The 21,765-nt window shown below is 44.2% G+C and overlaps 1 protein-coding gene across 1 annotated transcript in view; it reads left to right on the top strand.

Moving 5' to 3' along the window:
• The window catches only part of CCDC30 (coiled-coil domain containing 30), a 136,047-nt gene that overhangs the window by 51,346 nt on the left and 62,936 nt on the right, over nucleotides 1–21,765 (top strand). Inside the window, exons 7-11 of the mRNA XM_077837566.1 lie at nucleotides 6,427–6,498; nucleotides 11,628–11,743; nucleotides 16,199–16,306; nucleotides 16,743–16,843; nucleotides 18,017–18,183. Coding sequence (XP_077693692.1) covers nucleotides 6,427–6,498; nucleotides 11,628–11,743; nucleotides 16,199–16,306; nucleotides 16,743–16,843; nucleotides 18,017–18,183 — 564 coding nt within the window. The remainder of the gene's footprint in view (nucleotides 1–6,426; nucleotides 6,499–11,627; nucleotides 11,744–16,198; nucleotides 16,307–16,742; nucleotides 16,844–18,016; nucleotides 18,184–21,765) is intronic.

Below are 21,765 nucleotides of genomic sequence, written 5' to 3' on the forward strand. Positions count from 1 at the left end.
GTGCTCCACAATCTCTGTGAGAGTAAGGGGGAGACATTTATGGTGAGGTGGGAGGTTGATGCAAATCGCCTGGCTGCTGAATATGTGCAGCCAGACACCAGGGCGGTTAGCAGAGCACAGCAGGAAGCACTGCACATCAGAGAAGCTTTGAAACCCAGTCTCATGACTGGCCAGGGTACTGTGTGACGCTTCTGTTTGTTTCTCCTTGATGAAAACCCGCCCCCTTGGTTGCCTCTAAATTCCCTGTAAGCCACCCGCCCTCCCTCCTTCGATCACAGCTTGCTTGCAAAGGAAATAAATTCACTATCATTTAAAAAACATGTATTCTTCATTAATTGATTATAAAAATAGGGAGATAAATCACAAGGTAGCCCGGGTGGGGTGTGGGAGGAGGGTAGTAGGGAAGGAAAAGGCCACTTTAAAACTTCTTGAATGACAGCCTTCTGTTGCTTGGGCTGTCCACTGGGGTGGAGTGGGCATCTGGGTGAGAAGGCTATGGAACTTGAGGAGGAGGGATGGCAGTTAAACAGCAGCTGCAGCAGCAGTCTGATCCTGCTGCTGTTCATGAACCTCCACCAGACGCCGGAGCGTGTCCGTTTGATCCCGCAGTAGCCCTAGTGTTGCCTCATGCCTCCTTTGATCTTCCTGCCGCCACCTCTCCTCACGTTCATCGCCTACTTTCCTGTACTCTGCTATTGTGTCCCTCCACACATTCTCCTGAGCTCTGTCAGTGCCGGACGACTGCATGAGCTCAGAGAACATTTCATCACGCGTGCATGTTTTTCACCGCCTTATCTGAGATAGCCTTTGGGATGGAGGAGGGAGGCTTGAAACATTTGCAGCTGCCGGAGGAAAAAAAGGGAGTGAAGTATTTTAGAAGATACATTTTACAGAACAATGGCTATACTCTTTCACGGTGAACAGCGCTATTCACATTACAGAGCACCTGTGATTTTGGTACAAGGTCGCATTTTGCATCTTATATTGAGTGCCTGCGGATTTGGTGTTGGAGATCACACTCGCAGGGCCGGGCAACAGAATTCAGCTTGCAGGCGGCCATGGTAAGCCACAGTCTTTTGGCTTCTGCAGCCTTCATAACAGCAGTGCCCTCCTCTCCCATACCAAGCAAAGCCCGTTGAGTTGGCCATTTAGTGCTGCGGTTTTCCTGTTAACATGCAGCAGCAGAAACCAAACTAACCCCCACCCCCCTTCATCCAATTCTCTGGGATGATTGCTTTACCCCTCCCCCCACCGCATGGCTGGTATCAGGGAAGATCCCTGCTAGCCAAACGCGAACAGCTCAGCGCCAGTGGCCCCCCCGCCCCCACCGCGTGGCTAACTGCAGGGAGGATTTTTTTCAGCCACAGGCAAACAGCCCAGTAGGAATGGCCACCTCTGAATGTCCCCTTAATTAAATTCCCCTATTTCAAGCAGGTTACCATGAACAATATCACTCTCCTGAGGATAACACAGAGAGATAAAGAACGGATGTTGCTTGAATGCCAGCAAACACCGGGACCATACGCTGCCAGACTTCGTCATGCAATGATACCAGATTACTTGCTACTAGCATGGCATGGTAAAGTGTCCTACCATGGAGGACGGAATAAGGCTGCTTTCCCCAGAAACCTTCTGCAAAGGCTTTTAGAGTACCTCCAGGAGAGCTTCATGGAGATATCCCTGGAGGATTTCCGCTCCATCCCCAGACACGTTAACAGACTTTTCCAGTAGCTGTACTGGTCACGAATGCATCCCAAGTCCTCAGGGCTACTTAATCATTAAAAAATGCTTGCTTTTATAACATGTATTATATTTAAAAAGGTACACTAACCAGAGGTCCCTTCACCGGCTTCTTTGGGTTGGGAGGGTATTTCAGTCAGAGTGAGAAAAAGATCCTAGCTGTCGGGGAGAACGGTGTGCTGTGTGCTCTCCTCAAGCTCGTCCTCCTCCTCATCTTCCCTATCTGCAAAATCCTCAGGCATAGCCGAGAGTACCCCATCATCAGAGTCCAAGGACAGGGGTGGGGTAGTGGTGGCGGCCCCCCCTAGAATTGCTTGCAGCTCAGCGTAGAAGCGGCATGTCTGGGGCGCTGTCCCGGAGCGTCCGTTTGTTTCTTTGGTTTTCTGGTTTGTCTGAGCTCCTTAAGTTTCATGCAGCACTGTGTTGCATCCCTGCTGTAGCCTCTGTCCCTCATGGGACATGTTTTGGCATTTCGTCTTTTGGAATATAGTTCTGATAGCACGGATTCCTCTCCCCAGACAGCAATCAGATCCAGTACCTCCCATTCAGTCCATGCTGGAGCTCTTTTTCAATTCTGGTACTGCATGGTCACCTGTGCTGATGAGCTCACATGGCCAAACAGGAAATGAGATTCAAAAGTTCCCAGGGCTTTTCCTATACACCAGGCCAGTGCATCCGAGTTCAGAGTGCTATCCAGAGCAGTCACAATGGTGCACTTGTGGGATAGCTCCCGGAGGCCAATACCTTCAAATTGTGTCCACACTAACCCTAATTCAAAACGGCGATGTCGATTTCAGCACTGATCCCCTTATTGGGGAGGAGTACAGAAATTGGTCTTAAGAGCCCTTTATGTCGAAAAAAATAGCTTCGTTGTGTGGACGGGTGTAGGGTTAATTCGATTTAATGCTGCTAAGTCTGACATAAACTCGTAGTGTAGACCAGGCCCTAGCATGGGAAATTCAGTCTGTGTCACATATTAGCCTGATGCGTTGGAATTCAGAATAAAGTCTTTCACTTGTATTCACAAAAAGAAAAGGAGTACTTGTGGCACCTTAGAGAGCTCACGAAAGCTTATGCTCAAATAAATTGGTTAGTCTCTAAGGTGCCACAAGTACTCCTTTTCTTTTTGCGAATACAGACTAACACGGCTGTTACTTTGACACTTGTATTCAGTAGCTGATAGGCAATGAAGTGTGAATGGGGAAAACCAAGACATTGGCTGATTTGACATGATACTATGGTAGCATAGTCCTGGTTTCTTCTCCTTGGCTTTTGTGGAGGAGGAAGAAGCCAGAGATGGGGCTGAGAGGAACAGCTACCCATTCAGTCCAAAAGCAGACGGGCCACCTGCTCCCTGTCTCTAAGATGCCATTGATTACAGATTTCCTGTCCTCATGTGCCATCTGAAGAGTGCGTCACTGAGCCGTTCCCCATGCATACCTCAGGGAATGCATTTCCAGCTTCAAGGCAATCTCTGGTTAAGTTCTGGCCCTTTGCAGGCCTTCCTTCACAGGACTGACTCTAGAGATCTACTCCTTCTCCCAGTCAGCCACCACAGAGCTGGGTTTTTGCTCTTACCTCAGAGATTCAAAGGCCAGAAGGGACCATTGTGATCATCTAGTGTGATCTCCTGTTTGACACAGGCCAGAGACGTGCCGCACAATAACTCCTAGAGCAGAGCTTTTACACCTGTCTTGATTTAACAATTGTCAGTCATGGAGAATCCACCACGACCCTGGGTTAATTTACTCTCATCATTAAAAATGTATACCTTATTTCCAGTCTGAATTTGTCCAGCTCCAGCTTCCAGTCATTGGATTGTGTTAGACATTTCGCTGCCATATTGAAAAGCCCATTATTAAATATTTGTTCCCCATGTAGGTATTTGTGTAGACTAATCAGGTCACCTCTTAACCTGCGAAGCTAAATAGGTTGAGCTGTTTGAGTCTATCACTCAAGGCAGGTTTTCTAATCCTTTAATCATTCTCGTGGCTCCCACTTATCAGCATCCTCCTTGACTTGTGCACACCAGAACAGGACAAAGTATTCCAGCAGCAGCCACACCAGAGCCTGATACAGAGGGGAAATAACATCCTACTCCTCCCCCCCGCCCGCCCCCGAGAGAATCCCCCTGTTTATGCATCATCGGATGGCATTACCTTCTTTGGCCACAGCATCACACTTGGAGCTCATGTTGGGTTGATTATCCACTACAACCCTCAGATCTTTTTCAGTGTCACTGCTTCCCAGGATAGAGTCCCCATCCTGTAAGTATGGCCTACGACCCTTGTTCCCAGTTGTATCCATTGACATTTAGCCGCATTAAAATGGATATTGTTTGCTTATGCACAATTTACCAAATGATCTAGATCATTATGATTCAGTGACCTGTTCTCATCATTATTTACCACTCCCTCAGTTTTTGTGTCATCTGCAAACTTTTGTCAGTGATGACTTTATATTTCTTCCAGGACATTAATAAAAATGAAAAATAGCATAGGGCCAAGAACCAATCTCTTTGGCACCACACTGAAACAGACCCAATCAGTGATGATTCCCCATTTATAGTTACATTTTGAGACCTATCAGTTAGCCAGTTTTTAATTCATTTAATGTGTGCCATGATAATTTTATAGCATTCTAATTTTTTAATCAAAATGCTGTGTGGTATCAAGTCAAATGCCTTACAGAAGTCTATGTCATCACTGTTACCTATATCAATCAAACTTGTCATCTCATCAAAAAAAGATACCAAGTTAGTTTGACAGGATCTATTTTCCAAAACCATGTTGATTTGCATTAATTACTTTACTCTCCTTTAATTCTTTATTAATCAAGTCTCATATAAGCTGTTCCATTATCTTGCCTGGGATCAATGTCTGACTGACAGGCCTATAATTCCTTGGTCATCCAATTTACCCTTTTTAAAAAATTGGCACATTAGCTTTCTTCCAGTTTTCTGGAACTTTCCCAGTGCTCAAAGACTTATTGAAAATCAGTATTAACATTCTAGCAAGCTCCGTAGCCATCTCTTTTAAAACTCTTGGATGAAGTTATCTGGTCCTGCTAATTCAAAAATGTCTCACTTTAGTAGCTTCTGTTTAACATCCTCCAGAAATATTAGTGGAATGGAAAGAGTATTATCATCCCCATATGATGAGCATATTATCTGTTTTTCCCCAAATACAAAACAGAAATATTGATTGAACATTTTTGCCTTTTCTGCAGTATTATTGATAATTCTACAGTTTCCATGTAGTAATGGACCAGTACCATTGTCAGGATTCTTTTTCTTCCCAGTATATTTATAAAAACTCTTTCTTATTGTCCTTAACACTTGGCCGTAGATTTCTCCTTGTGTCCCTTGGCTTCCCTTATCAATTTTCTACAATTCCAAACTTCTAATTTACATCCATTATTACTAATTTACCCTTTCTTCCATTTGTCATATACTATTTTATTTTTTTATAGCTGCCTTCACTTCCCCTCTAAATCAGGTCAGTTTTTTAATTAGCACAACCTTCTCCCTCAATTCTGGGACTATGGCTTTTGGGGCATCTAGTAAGATGTTCTTAAATGATTCCCATTTATCATACACATTTTTCTGATTAAATTATTCCTCCCAGCTGAGAATGTATACAGGAAGCATCAGAAAACGATCAGTTGAAGTTTAAACAGCAGCTGAAGGTCCCTGTCCTACAATGTGATCCATGAGGGGTTGACCCTCTGCCCAGGCTGAGCCCCATTTACTTCACTGGGACTCCACATGGAATACACCTGCATAGACTTGTCATGTAACTGACCACATCAGCTTACTTTTACCCAAGAAGCACTGTCTCCAAGTCATTAAACAGCTCCAATCAGCAGCCTGAGCAGTCAGTCATAGGCTGTGTTTTATTCAAAGTCTTGGGAGCAAACACTGTACACAGAGTTTGTCAGACCTTCTATGTTGATTGATCGATATACATGCGTCAAAGGGCACAAGCTCGGCAATGTGTCACAGCCTCCAAACAATACTTCTCCAGATCATGGACAGAGCTGCTGTATTTGACTTCCTTCCCAGCGGAACCTTGTGTGCATTGAACCAGTGAGAAATCTATTTATGATGAGCATGCTCAGTTTTGTAATCTGCATAAAAGTATGAATTAGAGTTTGGCTTTCTACGCTGTGATTAAGGTTTTAATGTCTGACGTGTTTCTGTGCTTTGTTATGCTTAGAATGTTAGTGTTCAGAATCATATTAAAACTTACCAAGGGAAGCTATTAAAACTAAAACTAATAATAATTGTGTTTCTGGAATTTTAATCCTCCCTGTAGATTTTAGGAGCTAAATGCACTGTAACTAGATTCAATCATAGAAAATCAAGTGGGATCCCTGATTTATTTGAGGGAAAGTCCATCTAGAACCAGTGTTTGCTCTTGCAGCCTGTTGAAGTTTAATAAAAAGTGTATGATCCCTATTAGGCAATTTTTCAGTCCAGTACATTATTTTCTATTGTTGGTGGTTGCTAAATGTTTAAAATCATGAGTTATGGTCTGGTTTTGTGCTCTTTCCACTCCTTTGAGCTCAATGTTATTTTGTTTGAATTTTTTGAATGAAAAACTATAGGATTCTAGAATTCTGTGCTCATAAAAAAGGATTGGCAAAGTTATCATAGGTGAGATTGTTTCTCCGTTGTTCTCTTAGATCCTGCTTTGCGGCTGGCCCCACAAACATCTGAGAGCTGGAGAGAAGAGATGAATAAGCTGAAAGACAGTGGTAAGACATACATTAGCAGCATACATACCTGCTGACGTTACTTCCAGGCCTGGGTGGTTGAAATTTTTTGTCAAAATTATTTTAACAGGAAATTGAGTTTTCAGCTGAATGAAAATTTTTGCAGAAAGTGTATGTTTTCCTTGAAAAAAAGTTATATTTAATTGGAAAACTGAAAATCAAAATGCCCAAAATTTTCAGCTAAAACCAGAAATTTTGTGGGTTTTCAGCAGTTTTGGGCTAAAATAGCTTCATTTTTTGACAAAAAGTTGAAATTTCCCACTGAAAAGTTAGATGAAAATGAAAAAAATAGTTTTTGTCCAAATTTTCTGAGGAGAAAATTTTTTTTTTTGACCAGCTCTACTAAGGAGTATGGTTGGAATATAAATTCAAATCTGGAAAGATTTCTAGTGTTGTGCTGCTAACACAAGCTATTGACACTTTGCTTGATGTTACTTACAGTCTAAATTCTTTGCTATCCATATTCACCAGAATGGCTGTAGAATGAGCTATATTATGTTCACTAGCTATGACTTTTTGAAACACTGTAAGGGATAGGAGTAAGTACCGTACTAACATGGTTTTATTGCACCAATGTATTCCATAAGTGTTAGTGTTATGCCTATGCTGCTATGCTAATAAGCTCGGATTGTTTCTGTTCATGGTAAAATTTAGTGTCGTGGTTTCTGTGAACCTTTAGAATCTGTTCATGAAGTAAACACATTCCCAAAGGCGTTAGTTTTCTGTATGGTTTCAGAGTAACAGCCGTGTTAGTCTGTATTCGCAAAAAGAAAAGGAGTACTTGTGGCACCTTAGAGACTAACCAATTTATTTGAGCATGAGCTTTCGTGAGCTACAGCTCACTTCATCGGATGTTTTCTGTATGTTTCTCAAGAGCAAGAAAGCAACATGTGTCCCTTCTGCTTGCACTGAACTAACCCCTCTCCTTACATTGTCCTGGACCTTTCAGTTGCTAATTACAAATATTTTCTGCTGCAGAATTAATTGTGCTTGTTTTTACTAAAAATAAAGCTCAGTAAACAACCTTCTGGAGAAGCGAAAGTCAGGGTGACTAAGAGACCTTAGAAATGGGTCCAAATCCTCTCTTCTGTTCTGGTTTCTTTATGTGCGTTAGACAGCGCAAAGGGGCCAGAAAGCAGGCAGATCAGGCAAGTGAGAATTACCCTGGTGTGCAGAAAGAAAAGGAGGACTTGTGGCACCATAGAGACTAACAAATTTATTTGCACATAAGCTTTCGTGAGCTACAGCTCACTTCATCGGATGCATACAGTGGAAAATACAGTGGGGATATTTTATATACACAGAGAACATGAAACAATGGGTGTTACCATACAGACTGTAACAAGAGTGATCAGGAAAGGTGAGCTATTACCAGCGGGGGGCGGGGGGGGAGACCTTTTCTAGTGATAATCAAGGTGGGCCATTTCCAGCAGTTGACAAGAACAGTAGGGGGGGAAATAAACAAGGGGAAATAGTTTTACTTTGTGTAATGACACATCCACTCCCAGTCTCTATTCAAGCCTAAGTTAATTGTATCCAGTTTGCAGATTAATTCCAATTAATCAGTTTCTCGTTGGAGTCTGTTTTTGAAGTTTTTTTGTTGAAGAATTGCCACTTTTAGGTCTGTAATCGAGTGACCAAAGAGACTAAAGTGTTCTCTGACTGGTTTATGAATGTTATAATTCTTGATGTCTGATTTGTGTCCGTTTATTCTTTACGTAGAGTCTGTCCAGTTTGGCCAATGTACATGGCAGAGGGGCATTGCTGGCACATGATGGCATATATCACATTGGTAGATGCGCAGGTGAATGAGCCTCTGATACTGTGGCTGATGTGATGGTGTCCCCTGAATAGATATGTGAACACAGTTGGCAATGGGCTTTGCTGCAAGGATAGGTTCCTGGGTTAGTGTTTTTGTTGTGTGGTGTGTGGTTGCTGGTGAGTATTTGCTTCAGGTTGGGGGGCTGTCTGTAAGCAAGGACTGGCCTGTCTAGCCATCTAGCCACTAGCTATCACCTTCAGCCCCCAACTAAAACCTCTCCAACGCATCATCAAGGATCTACAACCTATCCTGAAGTATGACCCATCACTCTCACAGATCTTGGGAGACAGGCCAGTCCTTGCTTACAGACAGCCCCCCAACCTGAAGCAAATACTCACCAGCAACCACACAACAGAACCACTAACCCAGGGACCTATCCTTGCAACAAAGCCCGTTGCCAATTATGTCCACATATCTATTCAGGGGACACCATCACAGGGCCTAATCACATCAGCCACACTATCAGAGGCTTGTTCACCTGCGCATCTAACCTGGTGTGCAGGAGCTATTAATGGGCAGAGCCAGCTGCAGTGACACTCTCCATTCAGCCCTGCTCAGCATAAGGAATTTGTCAGGGGCACAGCTGAATTGTGCTGTGCTCCATCTATGCTCGTCTGGAGAATGGTCCTTAGGGACCACTGCCAGGTTAAGTTAGAGCACGCCTCCCCTCCATTGTTGCTCTAACCTGCACCAGGGCTGAGGTTCACATGCTCCACTGCTTTTACCAATTGCTTATGGCCCAGAGTCTCTTCTGTGCTTATTTTTATCTAAATAGGTAATTTTGATGTTTCCAAGGGACACCTCTCCTTTTCCAGAGAGAAGTCCTCCCTGCTGTTGAGGGCTGATTCCTACAGCAGTAACCAGACTAGGTTTACTCCTGGTGGGATTCTGCACCAAAAAATTAAAAATTCTGCATATTTTATTTGTCAAAATAATGCAATATAATTACACCAGTTTAAATTGTTTTGGTAATTTATTTAAATTACAGTACAGAAAAAAAGTCACAATAACTATTCAGCATTTCCTAAACACATGAAAGTTAAATTACAAACACTTGGTAACTAATACCTTGCATTCCAGTTATAATCCTGGATTTTCATTTAAATTAAATTACAGAACACCAAACAGCCACATAAAAAAAAGTAGAATGTCATTTTTAATTGCTCAGACTTTCACACATAAAAGTCGTAGTTTTGCTAATCATTGTCCTGGACCTGTCTGGGGACTTTGGGAAGTGTTTGCTTCTGATTGTCCTGACATTTTACTGACTGCTTGGTAAATGTTTTATTTGCCCTCAAAGTATTTTTTTTTTTAATAATAGGTAAGTAAAATAGACCCTGAGCTGTACCCCATTGTGCCACTTTGGCACAGGAAAAAAGTGAGACAGCGCATAGATCTTCCTAGCTGATTCCCTTACTGTCATTTATAAGACTTTACATCACTCTGGCAATGTAGGGGCCTTAAAACTTTTACAGGTTTTATGCCTCTGGGGGAAACTGACTGAGAATGGGAACAGTTAACTAACAGCAGGAACATTAACAATGCTGCTACGCAAGCAGGCTGCAACATTTCTGCCTCAGAGAATGAGATCAATTAACTAGCAAGCAGGCTGCTACGTTTCTGCCTCCGTGACCGAGCCTTCCTCGTGCATAATAAAAAGACCTACCCTCCATGCCCCCGGCAAGCTGCAGTAGCAAATGAGAGGGACAGAGTTTCTCTTGCATGTTGACCCACGCCCAGCCCTGTCCCCAGTGGTGATAAATGTCTCCCATGCAGACATGTATGCCCAGCCCCGCTCCCCGCACAGTGATTTGTGTCTCTAAAACTGCTCCAGGCACTCTGGAACAGACGTGCTGCTGGGGAAGAGGCAAATGTCTCCCTGCAGATTTCTTTTGCATTTTTCTGCATGGGGTGTACAGAAATATGTGGGCCCTATGGATTCTACACCCCTGCAGGGACGCAGAATTCTGTCAGGAGTATAGGCTAAATTTCCACAACTCCAGAGTGATACCAACTCTCCAGCACCCTCTACCCCAGGCTACTCCCTGCAAACACACCAGGCTGCCCCACTACCCTGACTTCTGCAACCATGGAGGACCTTCACTTCATACACCTTGGCATTTCTTTCTGGGTTTAAAAAGTAGCCCAGCTAGTTCCAGAGTTTTAAAATGGAATAGTCTCACTTGCCATGTATAACAGCTTCACTGGGGGATAACCACATCTAATTTTCAAACAATGGTGATTTCCTATATATTTTACTGTTCTTGCCTTTTTAAGAAAAATGGTCTCTTGCATACACCAATCTCCAAATCTACCTGGGTTTCAAATTGGTAGGTGTAATGTGATTTTGTTGGGTGGATAGAAGTGTACAGATAAATATTAGACGCTTGGGAGAAATTTCTAAAAGGAGTCATTCTTAAATCCGGAAAAGTAGTTGCTCAGTTTATTCAGTGTTGTCAGAATATGTTCCAGTTGTCACTGAGACCTGTCTTTAAATAGTTGAAAGAATTAGGTTTTTTGTTGTGCTACAAATGAGATCAAGCTCAGCCCTGACTAAGGAAAGGCTGACATGCTTCCATAATAAACCACATACTAGCAGATCTTGGACTAGAACCCTGGTCCTAAAGCTCCAAAAATCACAAGCCTCTGACATTTGAGCTGAAATAAAGCTCCGTGACCTGAATAATGGTTCCCTTATGCTTTGTGAACCAGCCACTAGAGGGCAGCATCACACACCCAAAGGTAGTACATTCCAGGGGTCCATACTCATATGATCATAGAATCATAGAATCATAGAATATCAGGGTTGGAAGGGACCTCAGGAGGTCATCTAGTCCAACCCCCTGCTCAAAGCAGGACCAATCCCCAATTAAATCATCCCAGCCAGGGCTTTGTCAAGCCTGACCTTAAAAACTTCTAAGGAAGGAGATTCTACCACCTCCCTAGGTAACGCATTCCAGTGTTTCACCACCCTCCTAGTGAAAAAGTTTTTCCTAAACCTAACCTAAACCTCCCCCACTGCAACTTGAGACCATTACTCCTTGTCCTGTCCTCTTCTACCACTGAGAATAGTCTAGAACCATCCTCTCTGGAACCACCTCTCAGGTAGTTGAAAGCAGCTATCAAATCCCCCCTCATTCTTCTCTTCTGCAGACTAAAAAGGGATGCCCATCTGTGCCAAACCCTGAGCTCAGATGCACAGCAAGGGCCAGGGATAGGGCAGTGTTGACTCCATTGCCTTCTGTCCATGTGTTGCCTAAGTGTTTTCCTGTCATTTGCTGGAGTTTAGATAGGACTGAGCTGCAGAAGGCCATGGAACACAACAACAGACTGGACAAGGAAATTCTAGCATTGCGCAGTCGGGTCCGATTGCTTGACTCTGAAAGAAAAGTGTTCCTAGAACTGGTAAGTCTCTGTCTCCACCTTATTTGGCATGTAATTCACTCTCAGTCTGCTGTAGCACTGAGCTGTCCATGCCTCAGCTGTTTATTCAGTCACACCATCACATCTAGCCTTTCCTGCTGCTGTGCCCCTGGCCTCGTTAATCTCACCTTGAGTCAGAGTTCTCCCGTTTTCTGGTTAGTGTCCACTAAAGGAACCTGAACAACCAGAAACATTCGGACACTGGGTGTTTCTGTAAACAAATTTCTATGGCCTGTGACCATGAGCCTCATGGCTTCTGGAAACATTGAGCACCCAGAGCTCCAAATGAAATTAGTGGGAGCTGTGAGTGCTGAAGTGACTCAGGTTGGGTACCCAAAAAGGAAACACTGAAATCCCATCCCTCTCCTATTGACTGCAAGGGGGGTTAAGCCTAAACTTACCTTTAAGCCCATGCTTACATGCTTTGCTGAGTAGGGATAGCATTGCTCATGTGCTTAAGTTTAAGCATGTGCTTCAGTGCTTTACTGAACTGGGACCTTAACATGCATGTTGTGTTATTGTGCCCCGCTTGCCGTGTGATCCAGATTGTTCTCTATTAGTAGCCTGTCCTCAGCATTATTTACCACCCGAATAATGTGCAAATGTTGTCAGATGTGATTTTATATTTTCTTTGGGGTCATTGTGTGACGAAGTGGGACTGTTCTTAATGTTTCCTCTGAATAGTGTGGGGGTGCCTCAGTTTCCCCTCTGCAGTTCTTAAGTATCTAGGTGGTGGGGTAAGGGTGTATGATCACTGCAGAGCCCTAGAGGGCAGGTGTGTGCAGGAGTCTGGACACAGAGAATGGCCGACACCCTGTTTCCTGGCAACTGATGGCCTGGGCCCTTCCCCCCTGCAAGGTGAGAGCTAAAGGGTTGGAAAACAAAGGAATCAGGTGACCTCCTGGCCCAGGAAAGGGACAAAGCCCAGAGGAGGTGGGGCTGGAGGGAGTTTCAGTTGGGGGCTGGCTGGGACATGGAGTGAAGGGCAGACGTGGTTGTCTGGCTCACTGCCCCCCAAAATGGACCCAGCTGAGGGGTCCTGTTCTCTGCACCTGCAAGCTCTGTGTTAGACCATGTTCCTGTTGTCTAATAAACCTCTGTTTTACTGGCTGGCTGAGAGTCACGTCTGACTGCGGAGTTGGGGGGCAGGACCCTCTGGCTTCCCCAGGAGCCCCACCTGAGTGGACTCGCTGTGGGAAGCGCACGGAGGGGCAGAGGATGCTGAATGCTCCGAGGTCAGACCCAGGAAGGTGGAAGCTGTGTGAGCTGTGTGTCCTGAAGACAGGCTGCTCACAGAAAGGCGACTGCCCCAGAGTCCTGACTGGCTTCATGGGGAGCAGTTCCAGAGCATCACCCAGGGACTCCGTGACACATTGATAAAGATATTGAATAGTGTTGGGATTGATCCTGTGAGACCCTATCAGCAGGAGGTAGCATCTCTCGCCTAGCGGTTAGATTCCAAGGCAGCAGTGACACCCAATGGTTCACCTCTGGCGGAAATTTCACCTAGTGGGTGTCACTCTTGAAGGCAGCAACCCTGCCTAGTGGGTATAGTTCATGGGTGCCAGCTCAGCCTAGTGGGTTCAGTTCACAGGTGGCAGCCCGGCCTAGTGTGTTCAGTTCTCAGTGGGGTAGGGGAACCTGGGCCCTCCCACTGCACAGGGTTCTGACCCAGGGCCCTGGGAGGCTGGTTTGGCTCCTCTCACCCTATGGTTTCTTGCATCAGTCTCCAGACAGCTTCCCTGGGTCACTTCCTACCTCCTTTTGCATCCCAGCTGACCACCAGCCATCCCTGAGGAGCACTGCCTTCTGGGCTTCCTGATCTGGCCCCAGTCTCCAGTGCTGCAGCTCCCTATTCCTTGGCTTGGTGTAGGATCCAGCCATGTCTCCCCTGGAGCTCCCAGAGCACATCTTTCTCCCTGGCCTGCTAGCCCTGACTGAGCTGTTTGGCTGCCTTTTAAACCCTGCCTCCAATCTGAGCACGCATGGCACAGTCGGAGGGGCAGGGCCTCCTGAGACCAGAGTTTCTCCTTAACCCCCTCCTGTCCAGTGAGAGGTTTATACACTCTGTCACAAACCGTCCTGCTTTGGATCGGTGCCAGGGCATAGTCCTGTGGTTCTTGGAAAATCCCTCTCCACCGCATCTCTCTAGAAAAATTGGTGTTTTTGTGATCCTTCCCTGTTCAGTGAAGGATTTCAAAGCTGTACAGCTGCAAGGAGAGGTATCACTGCATAATCCTGTGGTTAGTATTTGTCTTGGTGTCCAGCCATCATAGTGGCACGTGGTAAGTCACTAGCTGACCGGCATTCCCCCACAAGTAGTACTTAAAGCCTCCACAGCCCATTTCACTGCTAGGGCCTCCTTCTCAATGACCGATCAAAGGTACCAGGTATATATTGCTGGCTGGATCTATATTCAGTATACTCAGGGCAAATGTTACCAAGTCATGATCACGTCTACCTAAGCAACCACTATTTTTTAATTCAATGAGAAACTTAATTCTGATGGATAAAGATTATCATTATAATAGTAGTATAGCGAATCACACTTTTTTTGGGTACAATACTTTTTATGTTAGAAATTTATCATCTTTAATTTGTAGAAACTACTGGCAGGATGAGACCTCTAGCAAAATTTAAGTAGAAATTAACAGATGAAACTGGAGCCTTTCTCTCTGTGTGTCTGTCCATGAGCAACCTCTTGGTGGTTGCCAACTGCAACATATATTTAACACCTTCTATTTCCATCCACATCCCAAAAATCAGATCCAGAATGTGTCCATTGTGGAGAGTAGAGTCAGAAAGCACCAGATAAACTCCCATATTTGTCGATGTGGCCTGGCTGATCCCAGGTTGATGTTCCAGTATGGACAATAAAATTGATTTTTAAAAAAGGAGTGCAATCCCTTGCCTCACCGAAGTCAGTAGCAAAACTCCCCCTGATGCTAATAAGACCAGGAGTTCACCCAAGAAGTCTTGGAGAATGCAATACCAGGCCTAACTATTATTATTTATTTTTTATTTTATTTTATTATGTATTAACAAGAAAATAGCTCCTTAGGCTCAGATAGGAATGCTGCAGAACAGCACGATTGTCTGTGTACTACCAGAATTCCTAGATCAATTTTATCCTGAAACTCACATGTCAGATGGACACATTCAAATGAATCCATCCTTGGTGTGGCATCTCCTACCTTTTGAGGTAACCTGCAAAGAGCACAGTTATATCCCTTTCCCTTAGATCATGTTGAAGCAAATATCCAGATGTTCAACCAGATCTTGGTAACACGTTCTACAAAATATACTCTGGCTCAACCGCAAGATATGGGCATGATGCAGGAATGACTGGGTGAAATTCTGTGGCCTGTGAGATCCCTTCTGGTCTTAAAACTCTATGAATTAGTGCAAGGCTTGAACCCAAATCCATGCCTAAATCACAGATGGTGGCTTTCCTGCTGTTCATTAAGCAATGTGAGCTGAAGGTTTGGGGCACTTCTTCCAGTTGCTCCATTAGGCCCCTGAAATAAGGCCTCAGAGGACACCAGTGGGACAGATAATAAAAGTTGGCCCTCTGGTCTTTTGTCTCAACATACCAGGATCAACCAGCCCATTTGCTAAAGAATCTGAGTTGTGCTCCCTAGACCCAGACAACTGCTACTGCCACACACACCCTCAGTGTGCCAGGTCACAGTGTGCCTTGTTGCTCCACCTCTCATCCACTGTTGTGATTTAATCTTCAACCTGCTGCCATGAGAATTGCTGTCATGACTCACAGAATAGGATGCAAAAGACGTAGTAAGATCATAACCCCCCATCAGTTTTTCCCTTGCAGTAGATGAGAGAACCACCTGAAATCCCTCCTCTTCAAATACTTTGGCTGGGATTTTGTACATGTTTTAAATGATAAAGAAGTAGCACTTTTGATCATACATTTATCTCATCTTGGAGCTTTAGCAGGGAATACGAATACAGCTGACACAGTAATATTCTTATACAATTCAATTAGGAATTGCATATTGTCCCATGCAATATTGAATGTTGATATGAGAACCAGCTTTGATTTTTCCAGAATATTGTGATTTGAATTCTGAACATTAATGGTTGAATTATTTTAGCCTTCTAGCATTTAATCTAGCAGTTTATTAACAAGTAAAATTAGCAAGATTTCAACTGTTGGTTTCCTACGAATTTGACAAAACATTTTTACTTGTATGTTGAAGATTTTGGACTGTTTGTTTCAATTGGTGTGGTATTATCTTAGAATATTTTTGTTTAAAACAGTGTTCTTAATTTTGCATAATGTGCTTTTAAAACCCTACTTATGGGTAATTATTTGGGCTGTTCTCCTTTTCCTGATTTGCTGTGAGTTGTAAAGTGACTTTAGCTGGCCAGATGAAGATACAATGGAAATACAAGAGACTCTTTTTGCCTTTAAAGGTTGAAAAGCTCAAAGAAGAGATTTGTGAGTATCAAAAGAATGAGAAACCAGGACTTGTAGTGCCTGGAATGGATGAAACAGAAGAAAACGCATGTTGCTCACTGCAGGTATTTTCAACAGCTGATTTTCAGGTTGCCATCTGAGAAATTGTTTAAAATAAATGAGCTTTATTCTTCTCTTAAGTCATATAACACGAATAAGAATATAGCACAACTGTGCTTTCGTTCTAATTAGGCAAATTTTGTGTATTTCCATTCTAGAATTTGAGTGTGGCTCAGTGATATGGATTCATATGACTTTAGGACATATGGGGCTTAGAAATGCATTTAAAGTTAAGAACAAATCTCTGCTAGTGTAAACCGATGTTGACTGATTGGCTCCATTACACTCCTAGTGGGATTGAGGGTAGAAGATTCTACTTCCTCTCTGTTTACACTGTAACTTACGTACATTAGGATGCTCTTGGGTACAGCCATTTCCGAGATTTCTCTTTTATGTTTTTCTTAAATCTCTGCTGACTTTAAATATATTCTTTAAATGCAGGATAAAAAAGATCCAGCGAGGTTTGAAGAAGAGTGTGCTGTAGACAAAGCTGACTCAGGTCAGGAAAGAAGAGATCAGAATAATGAGACTGTTCATAAAAGGTGAATGATGTGGCTAGCCAAGGGGAATGGCTCAGTCATTGCAGTTTTAACCAAATTCAAAGTGAAAACACAAGTGAATCTGATCTATGTTTGCTTCAAAATCTCCACCTTGACAATGAGAATTGTGCTTTCAGTTGTCACCTCCTATTGTCCTTCCTCGGTTGCTTCCATATAGCCCCGTTCAAGAACCCACTAGTTCTCCCGGAGCAGCTTTCCCTTCTTGCAATGTTAATGTCACTGGTGTGGGAGCATTTACTGCTTGCTTTAAAAGACCTTTTAATGTTAGCTTTGTTCGCTGGTTCATAAATCATAAGCACTGGAGGTAATAAAGCTCTCAGCTGGCCTCTAGCCCCCAGGGTCAGGGCAGGAGATTTCCCTCCAACGTGTTCTCCATGGCTTTCTTCAGCCTCATGTTACATTTCTTAAGCAATGGGGCTTCCAGCACATCCTTTGGAAAATGACTTGGTAGTCTGATACATTTCGCTGTCAGGAGGGTTTTCCCTGGTATCTAGTCTACATTTTCCTTCTGCGTCCCAAAGTCATGCTGCTTTGTTGTTGTTTATTTTTTTACTACTATATGATGTTGCAAACTCCTATCAAGGCATTCACTTTTTAAGTTAAACCCCCAGACTGGGGTCTTCTAGAGGGTCAAAGCTTTATTTCTCTCCACTCTGCCACCGCAGCTGCTAAGAGAGGAGGGGTGCCTGCTGCCTGTCCCACCTTGTCTGCTCCTCTTTGGATGCATCAGGGAAAGGAGAGTCCTGGCTTGTCTCCATCAATTTTTGGGCAGCTGAATGGCCTTGTGCTGCCCCTGCTGCTCTTCAGGTGACTCCCACCTGACCAGAGGGTCCTCGCCACCCCCACCAGTGCAGAGGGCTCTGTGTGAGGAGCCAAGCAGGGGATGGGGCTAAGGTGGGTCATGTTGGGGATGGGACTGCAGTGGGATCATCAGAGTCCCAGGTTACCTGAGTCCAGACCTGCAATCACCCAGGACAGACATGCCTCATCTCTGGAGTTTATAAAATACTTCTGGGGAGCCTGTGTGCTTTCCTGTGTACTCTCCCCAAACCCCCATCCAGTGATTGGTCTCTGCCAGGTGCATGAAGGATTGTAATGATTGTGTGATTATATGTTAATTTAGCAGTTATAGCAATTATTGTCATTGGTGTCTAGGTGCCGAAAGGTAATAGACGACATTGAGGGCAGGAATTTTCAGCTTCTGCACAAGCTACAGAAGCTGCAGCGAGAACACGAGGATTTGGTTGAACGTAATGAAGAGTTAGAATCGATTCTGGGAGAAACTCAGAACCAAACCAGAGAAGAGAGAGAACATCTTGAGGGTGAGATTGAAGGACTTCACAGGAAAGTAAGTTAGAATTAAAGAGCGCCAGATATTTCTTTTTAACCTTTATCTCCTTTTGGCGCTATACAATGACAAATAAAATAAAACAATATTTTATATAACATTGCATGTTGCTGTGCTTTTTGGTTCAGCAGATATACAACTAGCAACATCCACCAAATCCAGAAATCTGGGAGAAGAGATGAAAAAATCAAACAGTTAATTATGACACTCGTGTTTTGGAAGTAAGGATTCTTATGCACACAGCAGTGTCGTCTTTTTCACAGTCAGAGGCCATTTAAAAGGGCTTCCAGTAATACTGAAAAATGACAGAATCAGCTTCTGAACCATTGGGAATCAGGCAGGGGTTCCTTTTGTAAATGTTTCCTTCTGGGGCTGTGTTACTGCTCAGACGGCCTGAGCCAAGGTTGCATCAGGATTGGGGATTGTCTTTTTGGAGAGCCAGTGAGGAGAATCAAGTAGTCACAGTGATAGTGGGCTGTGTAACTGGACATCTGGCATGTGCTCAATAATAGCAGCTGTGCTGACCCGCCTCAGGGAGGAGCTGCAGCTATGTTGTGCCAGTGGACAGAGGAATGGCACGTGGGATGGCAGGGTTGGGGGGAATGGAGAGACAGGCATGGATGTGAGAGTAGGAGGTGGGCTAAAAGCGATGCTGTAGAATTAATGCAGGAGAGCCAGTGTGTGAGGAAAGCAAAGGCTGCAATGCAATGTGAGTGCTGCAACTCTCTGACCTCTGAGATGTCCCCACTTTAGAGGTGCTTCAGAAGTAAGGGGTAATGAATATAGAAGGGCGGTGCCTATGTTTTAGAGCAACTGGACATTCAGAGTATATCCAGCCCTGGTTCCTCCAGTTCTAATGGAGTTAGAGATATCCAGATAGTAGAATCCACCCTATGTGTTGACAAGCAGATACTCATGATCAGAGGATATGCATCTGGTGTGAACAGATATTTTAGGGGGCGCTAAATATAATACCAAAAGAAATTATAACCAGAGCTGTCAGTGATAGTGAAGGCTGAGGTTGCTGTCCCACTAGGAAGCTGACTTTAGACATTTATTACTTCCTCAACAGTTTTTCTTTGGCTCTGAAATTTGTCATACTTCATCTCTCCCCAAATACTGTTTTTTCAGTAAATTTGCAAGAAAACCCACCCAGCTGTTTTTGAATTTTTTGACTGTTTTTTTTATAAAAGGTCCCCCAAATGCTTCAGCAAATCCTCACTAGCAAGTACTAGCAAGCCCATGCCCCTAGTACAAGGCATGTGCGGGATCTCCAGAGCTCAAAGTTCTGAAGCATTAGCTCCAAGAGGGGTAGCCTGCTGCATCTACAGTCTAGGTATAGCACACTTGGTTCCTCCAAATGTCGTCATCTTGTTCTTCCTGTATAGATCCACCCTACTGCAGTGTGCAAGCCTGGAACCTTCTGGATAGCAGTTAGGGTCCGTTTTTGCTGTTTTTTGAGGGTTTTGCCTCCATTTCCATGTGTGTTCAGACTCATTACTGTGATGTTGATATTCTCCATGGCTAGAACCAGTAAGAGGATTGGCTTTAAGTGCTGCCCTTTATATGGACCCAAGACGTCTATCAGATCAGCATGTTCCATCCCTTACCTGTCTGTGAGCAGCATTCCCTGAGGTTGTGGTTAGTTTGGGCAGCCTTCATTCTTGAGGCCTGAAAAGCCAGAGAGAGCCGTCTCCAGCTCTTCCTTTTAGAATAAGCTCTTGAGGCTCCATTGGTCGAATCTAACACCGAGGGTCTGGCTAAGTTATCCTCTAAAGACTTTCCAGCTACCTTGGCCACAGGTCAATGAATGGTCCCCAGTTCAGATCTAAGGAGAGTTCTTCAAGTCTGAGATCTGCCTTGCAGCCTAGAGAAGTCAGAGGAAACCTCAGCCTCATTGGATCGAGAGTCATACCAGGGAAAAGAAGCAGCAGTAATAGTTCACTCATGTCAATAAGGCTTAAGTGAGGCCTGGCTCTGGGGCTCGCTTGGCACTGTTAGGTCCTTGCAGTCAAGCGTTGCAGGTGCAGGTAGTGTTTTCTCCAGATCTGACTAGGCTTTCTCTTCGTCCTTTTTTCCTCTTCCATTGTTTGAACAGGGAGCCTATGGCTCTCCTGAGGCTTCTGAAAAGCTACTCTTGGTTCCTGTATCTTGAATCCAAGGACATTTAGATTCACTCTCTCACTGCCATGCAATATCACTCTGAATGTCCTTGGAACATACGACCCCAACACCTCTGTTTCTAGGAATGTTTGATTTTATTTTGATTCTGTGTGCACTTATCTTGAACTCTAGGGGCCATATTCTCAGTTACACCAAGGTCCCATCACATGGATGATTTAGTTGGGGATTGGTCCTGCTTTGAGCAGGGGGTTGGACTAGATGACCTCCTGAGGTCCCTTCCAACCCTGATATTCTACGATTCTATGGCTCTGGCCTTAATGTAGGTGTGATTGTAACCATAGCAATGAAGTGAAGCCATCAATGTCTCCTCCCATTCTTCACCATCTCAAGCCTTGGAGAACAAATGAGTTTTATAGCGTGTCCAGTAGGTCACCAGATTGTGGCTTGGCTCAACCCATGTAGGGACAGGAGTTCCAGAGATCAGGACCCCTCACCAAGAACGTCCTGGCACAGGCCTTTCCCAGGTCCTCCAGGAGGCTGACAGCAGGAGCTCACAACTGCCATGGTGTCACATCAGGAGGGAGGCAGTTGCTCAAGCCGAGAAGACTCGAATCATTTAGGGATTTCTAAGACAAAAACAACATGAAGCCGCACTCAGAAATGTGTGCTCTGGGTGAAACGCCATTTAATACACAAGTTGCCCCTCTGTGCTCTAGATGCAATTTCTGCATGGTCTGAAGGTGTAGTCCCATGTAGAGTACATTGTAGTCATCTTGCCTAGAGAAATGGCTGGACCAAGGTGAGGTCCCACATCTGAAAGAAACAGACACAGCCTCCTTGCCAAGGGCAGATGGTAAGAAATATTCTTGGGAACTGCTGCAAATAGGTTTCCACCAGACCCGCATCTTGCAAAACTTAGCAGCAAATATTGGGAGTACCCAGTCCCTTGGAGATACTGGAATCATTTCTGTTCTTTCATCTGAGTCTTTCTCCCAATCTCTAGGCATTATCTCAATTTGAAATGGACTGCGTGTCAGCCAGCCTAGCCCTCATCCAGGCCCCAGTCTCCATTTAGACATTGGGTAAATCAACTCACCACACCAGCCAAAGGCAAAAAAATAGAAATATACAGCTAGTTATCATCATCATGAGCCATGTTTCCTTGCTGGCCCCCCAGTTGCCCCATACACATGTTGAACAAGGAGAGCATCAGACCAGAACCACATGTCACCATGCCAGAGAAAGAGCAACTGCCCAATACCATCCTCTGGGAACTCTTGGTGCTTCACAAAATGTAAGATAACCATATCTGGTACAAAAATGCTAATAAGACACATTAATTAGATAACCTTATGAAACTCCAACTCAACCTATAACGTCCAGTTTAAACTCATGTCACTTCACAAATCTGAGGCACCTTACTGCCTGCTAA

Source organism: Eretmochelys imbricata, chromosome 18, assembly GCF_965152235.1.
Source record: "Eretmochelys imbricata isolate rEreImb1 chromosome 18, rEreImb1.hap1, whole genome shotgun sequence".
NCBI lineage: Eukaryota > Metazoa > Chordata > Testudines > Cheloniidae > Eretmochelys > Eretmochelys imbricata.